At 38.6% G+C, this 14514-nt stretch overlaps 1 protein-coding gene across 1 annotated transcript; it reads left to right on the top strand.

Annotated features, from left to right (window-relative positions):
• Window positions 1-3712: 3712 nt before the first annotated feature.
• On the top strand, window positions 3713-12721 carry FETUB (fetuin B). Its single transcript, XM_062583031.1, has 6 exons — window positions 3713-3931; window positions 8250-8360; window positions 9747-9834; window positions 10528-10698; window positions 11649-11758; window positions 12623-12721. The coding sequence occupies exons 1-6, from the start codon at window positions 3713-3715 to the stop codon at window positions 12719-12721; spliced, it is 798 nt and encodes a 265-aa protein (XP_062439015.1).
• The last annotated feature ends 1793 nt before the right edge of the window (window positions 12722-14514 follow it).

The following is a 14514-nucleotide window of genomic DNA, read 5'->3' as shown; positions in this document are numbered from 1 at the left end:
GTAGTCACTTTGTCACCCCTAGTATGGCCCTGTACTCATGCACCTGAACTTTAGTAACAGATTTAGTATTTCATATCAGATCTCTTTGGCAATGTGTGATATTAAATAGCAATATGTAAAAAAAATGCCTTCTTCCCTGAAATGCAGCATGAATAACTGTGTTAAGATCTGCATCATTGATTGACAATGCTTTTCAGCTTTTTCAAATTCTGTTTTGCTAAGGCACATGTACTTCATGTGATGCTTTGGCTGGACATGCTCAGATTTCCCAGCTGTGTGCATGTTTTCAGGTTAGCTACTTGAACAGAAAATTTTTTTCCTTTCCAGTGGGTGGAAGAGCACAAAGAACAGAGTCAGGGATATAACAATTCCTCATTATAAAAGGCACCGACATAGCCAGTACTAACTGGCACCAATCTCCATAGAAATGCCATGTACTGTAAGGATAAAGAAAATGAGTTATTATCCTTTAGCCGCAGGGGAAGCATTCCCAGGCACAGGGAACAATGTGAGCGAGTCTGCATTGCTGCTTCTGTCGTTCTTGTACTATGGCTACAGCAGCGTTTCTCAACATTCATTCCTTGTATCCCTTCCCTCTAGGATACAGTTTGTGCATTAATCCTCACTTTGAGTTTGAAAAGCAGCTGGGGACACATAAGGTGGCTCAGTTTAGCAGGCATGTGACCCTTTGGTCCTGCTTGTCCGCCTTTGCCACCAACCAGTCTTCTCAGAAGAGTTTCAGCCCCATCTCTGCTGCAGCTCCTTCTTTCTGGCTGCATAATTCTGTCTCTGTGGACATGCCTTGGGCTACTTTTTGCAGCCTCCCTGAAGAACGTATGTTGAGCACTGCTGGGCTAAAGAGCTCAGAATCTTTATACTATCAGTAAGAAAACCTGACAATATATAAAATAATAAAAAAGAAACTTTACAATACTCTTAAATAGAGAAAATTTTGTCCTTCCCTGGTGCTCTTTCTTCTTCATTCCTCAGTAAAGGGCAACTTTAAATGTAAAGGTACTCAGCGTCATCCAGAAGACAGCTGTGGTCACAGAGCCTCCCATAGCACAAAATGAGGAACAGAGAAACGGTTACCCAGCTTCTGTTATCCTTCAAGGTGAAATTCTGCAGGAGGATTGTCTCTCAGTAGGACACTAGTGTCTTTCACTAGGACCCTCCCCAAGTAATTGCGGTCATCACTCCACCAGATCTTCAAGATCACAGGTGAGTTTTTGTATAGCTATTCCTGTCCCTCCTAAGCATGTAGTTCTTTACAGATTAGCCACATAGCATCCTGGTGTCATTTCAAACTAACATTTCTCTGAGCAGAATTTTCTGCAACCATATTTGTCTGTACTCAGCAAATCACTTGAGAATTCATAGTGATTACAGCGCAATCTTTTAGCGGGCAAATCGACCTTCAAAGCTGGCAGGGGGTGAGTCTGGCATGGCATGAGTCAAAGAAGATTATGGGAACTAAACCTGCATGGCTACATGGGTGCTCGCTGACGCAATGAGGGAGCAGCTATCCCAGTGAATGGCTCCCCCCACAATCACAGTCCTCAGTCACATCAGGATTTTACTGTTTTATTGTTGCTGAAAAGGAAGGAAGGCAGAGCACTGAGCAGTGCCAAACTAATTAAAATGGTGGCACTGCTGGACCAGTTTCCTTTGCCTCTCAGGCCTACGGCCACAGGCTTATGATTCTCCTGTGGCTTCCTGCAATTTAAACAGGGGTAGACTGTGGCAGTGGCTAGGGGAGGGAAGCTAGGGAGCTAAGGATTAAGTAGGTGGGACTCTTTCCTTTGAGCCAATTCTGACCATATAGCATAAGGGAGACAATAACACTGAACAAGACAGAAAACTGAAGTCCTAAATAATCTGGCCAGGAGACAGTTATGGGATAAATAGCTACATTTCACAGATAAGTCTCAGGATTAAATATGGCAGAGCTATGCAGGGTGATGTGAGCTGGCAAGAAAACAATTGAATGTGCATACTTCTTGACTCAAAGTACAAACAGAAGCATTTACAGACAGCAAAAGAGCTAGAAGTAGCATTAGGATGAAGCTACTGATTACAGAATGTCAGATGAAGGACGTTCCCCCTTCAGTTTACTTTAGACACTCTATCCTCTTCAAAAGTTTTTTCTTCTCTGTTAGATTTTCCCCCTCAGACCTTTGACATTGAGACTTGCATGACCAGTGCTGATTACATAACTTACAGGCCACCTCCTCTCCTCCTTCTTGGCATATAACTTTAGGCAGTCCTTACTACTTCATCACTAAGTTTGGTTCTCAGGCAATAAAAATGCAGCAGCATGTTTTAATTAGTATGGGAGTTCATATACAACTGTTCTTGCCTCTAAACCCAGAGAAGAATAAAACTAGGCATTGCCAGGCACAGGCTGAAACCAGGTGGAACCAGAAAGTTAAGACAGGAGGAGATAAAAGGAATTAGGATTTGCCCTCTGGCATCAGAAGAAACAGGGAAGGATGGAGAGTTATTAGAGAGCTTTGCTTTGTGTAGCAGTGAGAACCAAATCAGACGGTAAGAGAACCTGATGAAATAGGAAATGTCCTGAGCCAGGAAGTAGGCCAGGCGAAATCAGAAGGGAGTAGGTGGGAGATACATGGTAGGCGGCAATAAATTGAGAGGTTCAGGCAACATCAAAAGATAAGTTGGCTGGAAACAAGGCATTGTGGGGCAACATATCCTATAATGAAGCTTTTAATAGCCTAATACTGTTTTGATAACCTTGGTTCACTTACTGTCTATTTCTTCCCACCTCTTACAGCAGCTCATTTTGCACCATCCCACCACAAGAAGTGAAGCCCTTGGGGCTAGAACATGTGTTTAGAAACTTATCACATCTATGCTACTATATTCAATTACAGTGATTGTTAAGTCCCAAATGAAGACAGTGGAAATTTCTGCTTAAAAACAGACACCATGATGAAGCTGTGAAGTCTTTACAGTACATGGCATATGTACTATATTACTATGTTATCTAAGAAAATTTAACAGCTTGAGCTGGCTTGTGCTCACTTATTCATAGGTTTCTGTCTGGAGGGAGACTGCATTTTGCTTGCTTAGGGTAGAAACACACAGAGAATTAATCCAAACACAGCTTTCCATCCTCATCAGATTGACTGCATATAACTTAGATGGTCAGTACATTTGTTTACAAATCGCATTTAGTTATAACATGTGCAATGTGTAAAATCAGTCAACTCTGTGGCTCTGATCCTGTCCCCATTCAAGTCAGTGAAACCTCTGCTACTGGCTTATATGGGAGCAGGACTGGATCATTTACAGAACAGATCTGGAGCCAGAGCTGCCCAGCATGTAGCTTTATTTAAGCAACACTCACTTGTTAGGAAAGTGTCTTTGTGTCTGTATTCTCACCCTTTGCGATGAGGTCAGAGGTATATGACCTGGCCAATGAGAGACTGAACTTGAGATGTAAAGCCAGAAAGAAGATGTCCTCTCTGGTCTCCGAGGGAGCCACAATGCTTTTGTAAAACCTTGTGTAATCATTGACTTTGTGTTTGCAATTGCAGATGTAGTTTTAAAGGTGATGGTCAGTATACAGTAAAAAGGGGACATGAGTTTATGAAAGAGACACAGCTCCATCATAAAAGCATGCTCTTTCAGGCATATCCCTCCATACTGACTTCCCACGCTGGTTTGCTGCACTCGTTTTCTAAGCAGAATGGTCTTATTTATTTCACTGCTCTTTGGCTTACAGGTACTTTGCTCCTGGGCTGCCTCTGCTGCCAAAGAGGTACCAACTCCACTGCTTTCCCCCAGCTGTGATGACACCGCAGTAGAGGAAGCTGCAGATCTGGCTCTTCGTCAGAGCAACGCTGACCGAAGAGAGGGCTATGTACTCAGTCTCTATCGAATTTTCAGTGTTCGAGAGCATCCTCAGGTAAAAGTTACCTGCTTGTTCTACACCTTTTTCTCCTGCAAAGGGCCCTGAATCTATTGCTATTCCCTAGCAATAGGGGTCTGAACTAAGAAATATTTTAAAAGGAAAATGTAAAGTTACATTTCGCAGGGCTCTAGAGGCCATGTCAACCTTACACACAGATGACTAGAAACAGTTTCATCACCACTGTGGGCAATTAGAGAGCAAAGCTCAGGCACGATTCTCTGCTGTCTGCCCCTGGAACAGCTCCAGGCATCAGTACAAATTCAGTATGAAACACTACTACTATGATTTAATTTAATTTTACACCTTCCTCCCACTGCCTTGAACAGTTGGAGTGCAAAGGCTATTAACTCACTGTGCATTTTGCACAGAAGATGTGAACGCTAACAGGTGTAAACAAGTCCAACTTGGGACCAGGGAATTTTTTCATAGACCTCTAAATGATGACTCATCTTCTCTCCAGAAGAAATCTGAAACCAGTTCATAGCAAAAGTTATCTTGGAAATGCATATGGAATATCACTCATCTCTTCAAATATTTTATTTCCCTATGTGTGCTTAATTTATTTCTATTTTGTGTTACAATAGCTGCATCTACTGGCACTAGATAGGGACAACCTGAAATGAGTGCACAAGGCCCTAAGGCACAAGGCACCATGCAAACATGCTACTAACATTTGCTGTCATGCTTGCTCACTGCACATATGCTGTGACTTCTAGCAATCTGAGATCTCACCGCTAAAGATGTGCAGACATTTTGCCATGCTTTGCAGTATGTTCTTTGTTTTGCTTTGCTCAGGTGATAGAATGTGCCCACAAAACAACTGCATCAGTTATCTTGGGAATAATTTCACATGGGACGTCACTAAGTTGGCCCAGAACCTGAGTCACCAGTTATGGTGTTAGTAGCTCTAGATGTCAGTCATAGTCCTATCCCCAAAGATATATCAAGGGGGAAGCCTTGATACATGTAGCCAGAACACAATTTGTCATGTCAGCCCCAGCTAAAAGATGGCCTTTCAGTGGGTATTTTCTACTGGAAAAAATTAGAGCAGCCCAATGACTACCCTAGACTGCAATATGGTGGGTGCAGACTTGCTATGAACCACTTGATTCATCTCCCCACTTCTCCCTTCACCTGTTGCAAATATATCTCAGCACAGGAGAATGCTGCTCCTTGTTTGTGATATGGTCTGTCACTTACTTCCCTAGAGTCTTTATTTATTTTCTTTCAGGCATACTTTACTTTTTATTTATTTGTCTATTTTATTTTTTTGTTTATTTTAATTTATTCTTATTATTTTTGTGTATGAATCTAATATGCTTATCCTGTAAATGAGGTGTTTCAAGACACTATGTAATAACATATTAGACCATTTATGCTCTTCATTGCATTTTTTGCTACTGCTGGAACAGAACATATAATAAGCAATCAGTTATGTCAGGGATAGTCACAGCTGGTAACAGTGTATTCTGTAGCCTTCTGTTCTCCACAAATAAATCAAGAAATCAATATTTTTTTATCAGTCAGTGGTCTCGTTCCTATATTTTTAACCAATTCTTAAGATAAAAACAAATTCAGAATTATTTCAAACTCAAATCTGCCCTTAAGCAACTTCTGGTGTTTTAATTTTGCTCTAATTGAAACTAACGAGCCATTTGCCATTAACTTATATGCAAGTAGGACACAGCCTTTCTTTCATAGCAGATACTCAGGATTATCTTCATTGACAACCACTTAAATAAAATTACAAATCATGCAAAATTTCTTTCCCTTGCAGCAGGTCAACCCACCACAAAAGCTCTGCTGTTGCCAAATCCCTTCTGGCTACAAGGCTTGCACTGCATTGGCAATACTAGCATCAGCAGCACCGAGGAAGGGATCTTTTCATCAGTGCAAAAAACAGATATGTTTTTATTCAATACTAAGCAGATATCAAAAGGCCCTTGTGTAATGGTCATTTTATGAAAATTAAAATAAGGACAATGAAACCTTCAGAGATCTGCAGAGCTCTGAATAAACCCCAAATTATCCTTTCTGCAGTGAAGGTGATGCATATAGAAGAAAGCAGACAAAAAAAGTGTTGATTTTATAATAACCTCATCTGTATATTACAACTGGTATTATAAGAGCTATAGGCAACAGAAAATACAAAGAGCCATGTTGCATTTAGTATTTCCACAATTACCAAGCTTTTCATTCAGTCTTCATGATTCAGCTGAGTAAATTCATCTAACATCAAACACATCTGATCATAAGAGTATTTCTTTAATGTGAGACGTGTGTGCTTTCACCTCCAGAATTCCCAAATGACTAACTTGAAAGCTCAAGTAACCAGTCCTAACTTTGGGATTCCTTGAAGATATCCATTTTCCCTGGCTATTAATTGTCCATGTAGGATAGTCTTACTAATGTTTTCTCTCACGGCAAAAATATTTAAAATTACAAGCCTGTACCACATGCTGCACTACTCAGAAAGCAGTTAAATTTCCAGAAAATGGCAAATACTCTTTGATCAGCCCTACTTTCTGTTTACTGACCTGATCTGTATTAGCTACCATTTTAAGAACACATAAAACACCATACTATTTAGGGACCCTGCATGTAAACAGAAAATTACAACTATTTCCTTCCACAGAAGGATCCATGCAGCCAGGTGTGAGGACATTGAGATGCAACTGTATATCATGCTGCTGCACCTCAGCTTCATTCTTTGTCAAAATAGGTTTTGGTCTTTTCAAGACCTTGAAAACGTATAATTAAACCTCAGGATTAGAATTGTGGGCAAACCCTCAGAGCTCAGTGCCAGGCTTTGCAAGACTACTTTACAGAGCACTTAGAAAAAGAAAGGTAACAAAACAGAATAAGTGGTATAAGGCATGCTAAGTGTGAATGTAACACAACAGCTTTGAGAAAAAGTTTATAAAACATTCTACTCACAGTCTGCTCATTCATTATACCCTTTTTGGGGGGTCTTTTGTATTTAAAGGGTCTACTGATACATTTACAAGCATACACTTTAGAGTTCACATATAAAATCACCATCCCAATCTCTTTTCAGAGAAAATCTCTGTATTGTGTGACCAGAATAGTTTGTACCACTCAGTCTCAGAATTCAATAGAAGCCTCGTAATGTTCTTCCAAGTGGCACAAAACCACAAAAAGACAGTCTTATTCCGACTTTCATGGGCACTAGTGACCAGTGTTCACTTGCTGTTTAACAGAAATCAAAACCGAAGCCAAAATAGTACAGATACTGGACTCAGCCTTCTGCAAGGCTCTTTTTTCCATAAATTAGTGAAATGAGCTAGGAGTGAAGGAATCTTCCTCTCACTGAGCTCTGCTTTTGCTCTTTCTTTAGCAGAGGCACAATCTCAATCTAAACAGGCAGCTAACAACCATGTGTAAGTTCTTTAGGCTGTATAAATGCTGGAGATGAAAGCTGCTCCCCTTCCAGCTCTTCAATGCAGTAAATAAAACATGAGTCTCATAAGCCGTATCCCTGGTAAGCACCCTGGAGCAATGCTTGCCTGTTATGTATCACTTCATATATTGAGCTGTACTTTTAATATTTTCCTATCCCCCTCCCATGGAAACACAGCTGCCCAGATGTTAAGCCCGAACTGCTTTTTGTACCTACACTGCAGTGAATTCAGTTAAGGTTTCCAGACTTAAGCACAGGCTCAGAACTTAAGAACTGGACTGAAGCTATACGTGAGCCAGGGGCATGCATGTGGATTTGCAAGGTCTCTCATAGCACTTTCTGGTATTTGAGAGAATATTTAAGTTGTGCATACCAACACAGTTGCTGTCTTTTTACAGTGACTGCAAAGCATCCTTATTTGAAGAAGACAGTACTGTAAGAAATAAGATGTTTCTGTTTCACATATATGCTGGCAAAATTCCATGTCAACAGTTTACTATTATTTATGGCATTTACTGTCTCATTCTTACTGAAAGCAAAACAACCTATATTTCAAAACTAATCCTAAAATTCAGCTGACTATGAAAACATCACCATTTTGTTCTTTATTCTTGAGTTCTAGTTGGTACCAGAATCAAAAGGCTAAAACTGATTTCCAAAGGCTGTTCTTAAATTAAATGTAGCTTGGTGCATGACCAAGCCTGTTCGAACAGGGCCGGATTTGGCTGACCTGATTTGCCACAGATAAAAATTTGTCCTGCAGAATGTTTAGCTTTTGGATATTTGCATATCCCACCTATATATTCTATTTCTCCTTCTCTTTCTTTTATCTGTCCCTCTTTCATTCCGCACAAAACTGGCATATAATTCCTTCCTTTTTTATGTCTTTAGGAGATCACTGGTTCCGTCTTCTTTCTCATCTTGGATGTAGTAGATACCACCTGCCATGCTCTCAGCAAGAAGTTGTGGAAGGGCTGTGCAACCAGATCTACTCATGCAACTGTAAGGACTTTATATTTAATCTCAGATATAAGAGTTACTCAGGTACTACTGAGGACAGTCGAATTTCTACATATGCACTTTTTGTAGGCAGCAGAGCTTAGTTAGAAAGAAATCAAAATCCATATTTTAAGGCTCATAGTTTTCATATGTACTTTCTTATCAGTCTATGGAGTGGTAAGATGTACTTTAAAAATGAAGTTTTGACCAGAGCTAATCAGCAGACATGAATAAATAGCTATGCTAGAGCACTATTTAGAATCCATGGTCTACTTTTTATAGCAATTCTGTAAGAGTTTATTTTAAAGACAGCTCATCAAGAAGAGAATAAAAGAAACTCACTTTTATATAACATATATGTGACCTATAGTTTAGTTTAACTCTACTTTCATTCTGACAACTTCACAAAAATAGTACTGAAAGGAGAGAAGAAAGAAAACCCAGCAACATATGTGTCAAAGATAGAAAGTGACTTAAGCCTGCTGCCACAGGTGACCAAAATGATTCTGAACAAGTAAAAAATAACTTCAAAAATTGAGACAGACTGGAAAGAAGTTTTGTGCATAAAAAAAAAAAAAAGTGTCCGTTTAATTTGTTTTGAGTGCTTCTTAGATCAATCAGTTTTCATTTTTAAATGCAAAACTGAAAAAAAAATTCTGCTCATTTCTACTTAAAGCACTTTTAACAGGAGAAGTGCCCAAAGAAAGCTTGACCAGTCCCTCTTTTACACCTTTGGAAGCTTCTATGAATATTCTAGGAAATGTACATCCTAGAGGTCTTGATCTTCCATGTGGCAATATTTAAGAAGCACTCAGAGAACATTCATTTAACTACTAAACATAAAGGTATGATGACTGTTAATAGGTCGGTATTTTTTCTGCCATGAAATCAGAGTATCTTTGTGTGTGAGGGTGATCTTACAGTGTCACAGAGTTGATTTAGGGTCTTTCACACCATTCTCCTTCCTTGCTATGGACATAGAAAGAGGGGAAAACCTGGAATTCAGGTGACTGGATCCAGACACACTGGGTTGATCTCCAAGAGTGGCTTAAGCTGTCTGCTCCCAGAGGAGGAGCTTGGCAAGGGGCAACAATTTGTGACATTCAAGATGCCAGAAGAGTGGTCCTGGGGACGCCAACCTGCAGACAAGCACTGCAGAAGTATAACTAAGAATCATGCTGATGTACACCAAGGGAAGATCTGGCCTTCTATTTCTACAGGGTCTATTGAGAAGAGAAATGTGCTTCATTTCCATTTGAGTATTAACACAAGTTTCTTTTGTTGTACAGAATTTCATAACTGTAAGAAGAAAAACAGTGATTCACTGGTACCAGGTGGTCACTGCAAGGCTGCAAAATAAATTCCTTCTACATGTTTATATTATTTTAGGTTTATGGTCAATGTAAAGCAATTATCTACATTAATCAGCCATGGAAGATTACTCATCTGAGTACCTACAAGTGCATTTTACAATCAGGTACATCTTTATTCAACACACTTTAAAAGAGAATTGGAAAAAAACTGTTTGCCATACAGCATTACTTTTAATTTTAATTGTAATAACAACACCATGGTGTCTCCATTCACTTTCAGCTGTCCTAATTTTCTCAGGTCAGTGATTGTAAGACCAGTGCAGACCTGCAACACCAAGCAGTGCCGAGAATAACTTTGTTCTCATCTCATTTCATCTCTCTGCCGGGAAACTCAGCAGAGCCTCTGTATGGGCTTTTACCATCCAGTCCAAAAAGTATCTTACAGATTTGTGAAAGGCAAGTAAGAAGAGTAAGCCCATTGTCAGCAAGCTGAACCTTTTAATGCAGTGTTTCTGTCTCCATTAGAATACTTCTAAGGGTCTGCAAATTCAGGAAGATTGAAAATCATTAAGTGACTCAAACCCTATATTGTTACTGTAGAGGACTGGAGTATGGGTGAGCAGGGTTGGGAGACATAGATGTATTTATGTGACAGTTCAGTGATGATGTTGATGGCTATCACATCTGTGTTAAATATTGTTTGAACATAATTACGTAAAAAGTTTAGGGTATGCATAACAACCAAAGACACAAAGATATAAATAAGAAATGGATGCAGACACTTCCCTACACTGTTAACATGCTCTTATGGTTCTGCACACTTCTCATTAGTGACATTGTTTTGTTTGAAAAAAAAGTTCCACACAGATATATTCAGGCAACATGTCCTGACTGCCCAGTTGATGACTGTTCAACTGAGCCCAAATACTTGGAAGTTGCTATTCAAAGCCTTGCCAAGTTCAACGAAAAAAGTGAACAGACTCATTATTTCTCTGTCCTCAATGTCACAAAAGTTTCAACACAGGTAAGTCAAAAGTCATCTGACTTGCCTCAGTCCTAAAGAAGTATGGATCCACCTGTCAGACTTGTTATGCCTCATAAATTGTTTGTAAGTTGCATCTATACAGTACAAAGAGTGTTTGTTTCCAGGGAGAACACTCCTAGGAAATGAGGAGCTGCACTGAGACAAGACTTTGATTCCATTTATTGTAAAAAAAATGAAGTTCTTTCCTTTTCTTTTCTTTTCTTTCCCCCTCCACAAGATGCAGATTTGCATTCCAAAATTCAAGAAAGTTTCATGGTGAGCTCTTTCTTCCTTCATCATCATGAATTAGTGGATCCTTATTAAAAAGTATTTTATAAAGCACAGTAATGCCTTCTAACATATACCTGTAATTCACTAAATGAGTTTAAACATGATTTCAAGTTAATTTTAGACTAAGAGAATTAATGATCATCTGTCTAAATCCTGTCTGTTTACCACAGCAATATCCAGTCTCTCTAACATTCATTATATATAGATAACAAATCGGTTTTCACTTGCTATCTCAAAATGTTATATAGTACTACAATGCACTATTTAACTGTTCCCATCTTCCAAAGCAGAGGTACTTGCATTACAGCAATTGAAAAAGTGATCCTTTTCTATAAAGCAACTTGAAATGTTCAACAAGTCATAACGAGGGTCTTTGGATATATAGTTCTACATAGAAGCTACATTCTTACAAAAAATAAACTAGTTTCAACTACAACTACTTGATGAGTTATTAGGATTGTGCATATAGAGGAAGTAGAAAATAGGCAATAAACTAGCACTGGTAAAAATAATCTTCTGTAATACAAATAGCAGAACTATCTCAACTAAAACCTGCCCCTTCTACAATTAGCAGCACTTTGCATTCATTTTAAAGCATGCCAGATTTTTTCCTGTTCCTGACACGTGCACAAGGGCTAATTGTCTCGGGTCTCTCATTAACAGTTGCTGGTCCTGCACATTTTGTAGAGTTTACAATTCAGGAGACATCCCGCTCCAAATCTTACTCTGTTGGTGACATCTCCAAGTGCAAACCTCTCTCATCTGATTTAGCTGTAAGTATTTTCCCTTGTATAAACATGTGTTTTGCAGATACTACGATTCTTCAGTGATTACTCAGTCTATCTCCTTTAATTCTTTGCAAACAAGAATCAAAGGAGACTGTAGTGCTATGTGGCCTGCAAGTGTATAAACTGCCTTAGAACAAATAAAGCATTTTAGTTAAAGTTCTGGATGCTTGCCTAGAAGTTCATGAACAAAGAAAACACAAAAAATTCTATCCAGAAAATGGTGGGTAGCTACTGCTTTATGAAAGTGAATACTTCTCAAGGATTTCCTTTCAGTAAACAGATATAGACAGTGAATTGCAAACATGGCATAAAGAGAATAGTCACACTGTGATCAAGTCAGCTATGGAAAACATTTAGGAATTAAGAGGAAAAAACTGTAAGAGGAGCTGAAAGACTTAATGAATACACTACTCAGAGATTCTGTCTTCTTAAGTCTCATCTTCAGTGGCATTAGAGCCATGTTACCTCCAGAGCTTGGTAAATACACAGGTGTTAGTAGCAAAATCAGGGGATCTAACAAACACTAGTAGGCTGTGAAAATGTTTTTCCCTCAGAAAGTATACTCTGTTCTCTACCTTGGCTGCATACTGTGTTGCCGTAGCTGGACCTTAGGCAGCCAGGTTATTCTTACTATCACATTACCTAACCCTCCTTTGCAAATATAAAGGCCTTTCTAAAATGCTGCCCTCATTTGTAAATTTGTCAATCCAAGTTTGTCCAAGCTGCTTATCCCTATAAATACATGTAGAAGCTAAAACTATTCAGGCTTTCATAATCTCCCATTTTACACAATAAGAACTAAATATCAGAGTTACAAGGTGAAAAAATGCTTGCATTTTTTTTTTCCAGAGAATGGGTTTCTGCATAGTCTCTGTAATAAGAAGTGACTGGGAACAGAAACAGATTGTGGAAATATCCTGTAATCTACAGTCCAGAGGTATTTCTTAATCTAATCTTAATATTGCAACAGTAACACGCCTTTATAAAACCTGAACTGAACTCCTGAAAGTCCACAGTCATTTTTACATTTTCTTATCCACAAAGATAGACTGTTTATTTCCTACTGCTTTACCTGCACAATTACACAAAAGAAGTGGAAAAGGCTACCCACTTGCCAGCATGTGAACCCTATGCACATAATTCTGGCTGGTGGAGAATCAAATCCAAGCTACTAGGATTCGTACGCTTTACTAACCCTGCTGTGCAGGTAAAATGACAATTTACAAAATCAGACTAACACCTTATTGAGATAGGTCATATTAACTGCATCATAATAAAAACCACAGGGACACTCTACAGCCTGCAGCTAAGATAAATCAAATTAAGTTAGACATAGCAGCATACTGACAATAACAAATACAAATAAAAGAGAAGATAAGAAGAAAAAGAAAGCACATGAGACCTATATGAGGCCACAGTTCCTTTCTCCAGTTACAAACAGACCTGTATGAATCATTTGTTCAACAAAAAATCAACAAAATTGTATGTTTTCTGAAGTTGTTATGCTGCTGAGTCATCACTAGAGATGCTCAGAAATTTTTTCACTCAGAAAGTCTTTCAACAAAAAATTACAGCTTTGTTCAATTTAAAATATTCTAGGAAATGTGTAATTTGTGTTAAATGTATTATTTTAGTATGATAAATAAAAATATGAATATGCATAATTTTTATACAAAGGAGCAATTCAAATACTTCAAAGATTGAAATAATACAAAATGTTAGGACTTCATCTACATGAAACACATCAAGTGAGCCAAAATTTGCTTAATTTTAATTCCCAATCTTGAGAAAACTAAATATATTTTGTTTTCATTCAATTTCAGGGTGGAAAATAATTCAAAATCATGTAATCCAAATTCATTTCTCCAAAAAATAAAAAGTCCAAATTCTGTCCAATTCTTAACACAGTGTGAGCTCTAGGCAGTATCAGCATTTACATTTTTAGTAGGGCACCAAATCTCAGCAGCTTTTTTTCCTCATGAAGTTTCATATTTGTCAGCTCAGGTTTCCCTAACACGACCTGTATGTTCTAGCTTCCTGCACAGACTACTGCTTTGCCTCATGCTGAAATCAAAGATAATAGGTGTCACTACATATAATAAGTCAAGGAACAAGAGCACTGGGGAAACAGCTTGTGATGCTTCAATAATTTCCAAAACCCCCCTTTTCCCCTCTTTTCATTTGATCTCTACACTTTTTCACTTTTGTTTTTTTATCACGTGGCCTATTAACTGCCTGCGTCTTGATACAAATGTCAGTATGGCTTAAATCTGTTTAGATAATACTAGTGAGATTCACATCAACATATGTAAGACCAGTCTTCCCCCAAAAAAGTATTGGGGACGAAATCAGCTTCATTGATTGCTGGCTACCACAAAGAATATCCCTTTTCCACCCTTTCTGATCGCAGCTGCTCATAATGTTAAATTGAACAGCAATAGCAGCAAGTGGAAATAAATGGAGTGGATTTGGTCTGAACTTAACAGGAATAGTTAAAGAGAACATCCGAAACTCTGGATCCACAGTTGTGAGCACTCAGTTGGGATGCTGTTTACACAACTCCAAAGATAGGGCAAAGAGACTGAATTTGAACCAGTACTTTCTTTAGCCTGTACCTGAAATTTGGGTTCAAACACTCAAAAATGTGTACCAGCAGGGGTGGCTAGCTGAGATATTATAAAATATCTTTATGAAAGTGCCCACCTCCACCCAAGCTTATGTATTAGCTCAGCTGGTTAGAG

The sequence above is a fragment of the Rhea pennata genome, chromosome 9 (assembly GCF_028389875.1).
Source record: "Rhea pennata isolate bPtePen1 chromosome 9, bPtePen1.pri, whole genome shotgun sequence".
Taxonomy (NCBI): domain Eukaryota; kingdom Metazoa; phylum Chordata; class Aves; order Rheiformes; family Rheidae; genus Rhea; species Rhea pennata.
Note: the sequence above shows the minus strand (reverse complement) of the source record. Positions and strands in the feature narration are given on the sequence as shown.

Excerpts from the sequence above, each read along its gene's own strand:
- FETUB (XM_062583031.1), top strand. The coding sequence starts at position 3,713 with ATGGTCTTATTTATTTCACTGCTCTTTGGCTTACAGGTACTTTGCTCC. Across the intron at positions 8,361-9,746 it reads CCAGATCTACTCATGCAACT|GTTTATGGTCAATGTAAAGC; the intron begins GTAAGGACTTTA and ends ATATTATTTTAG. Across the intron at positions 11,759-12,622 it reads CTCTCTCATCTGATTTAGCT|AGAATGGGTTTCTGCATAGT; the intron begins GTAAGTATTTTC and ends TTTTTTTTCCAG.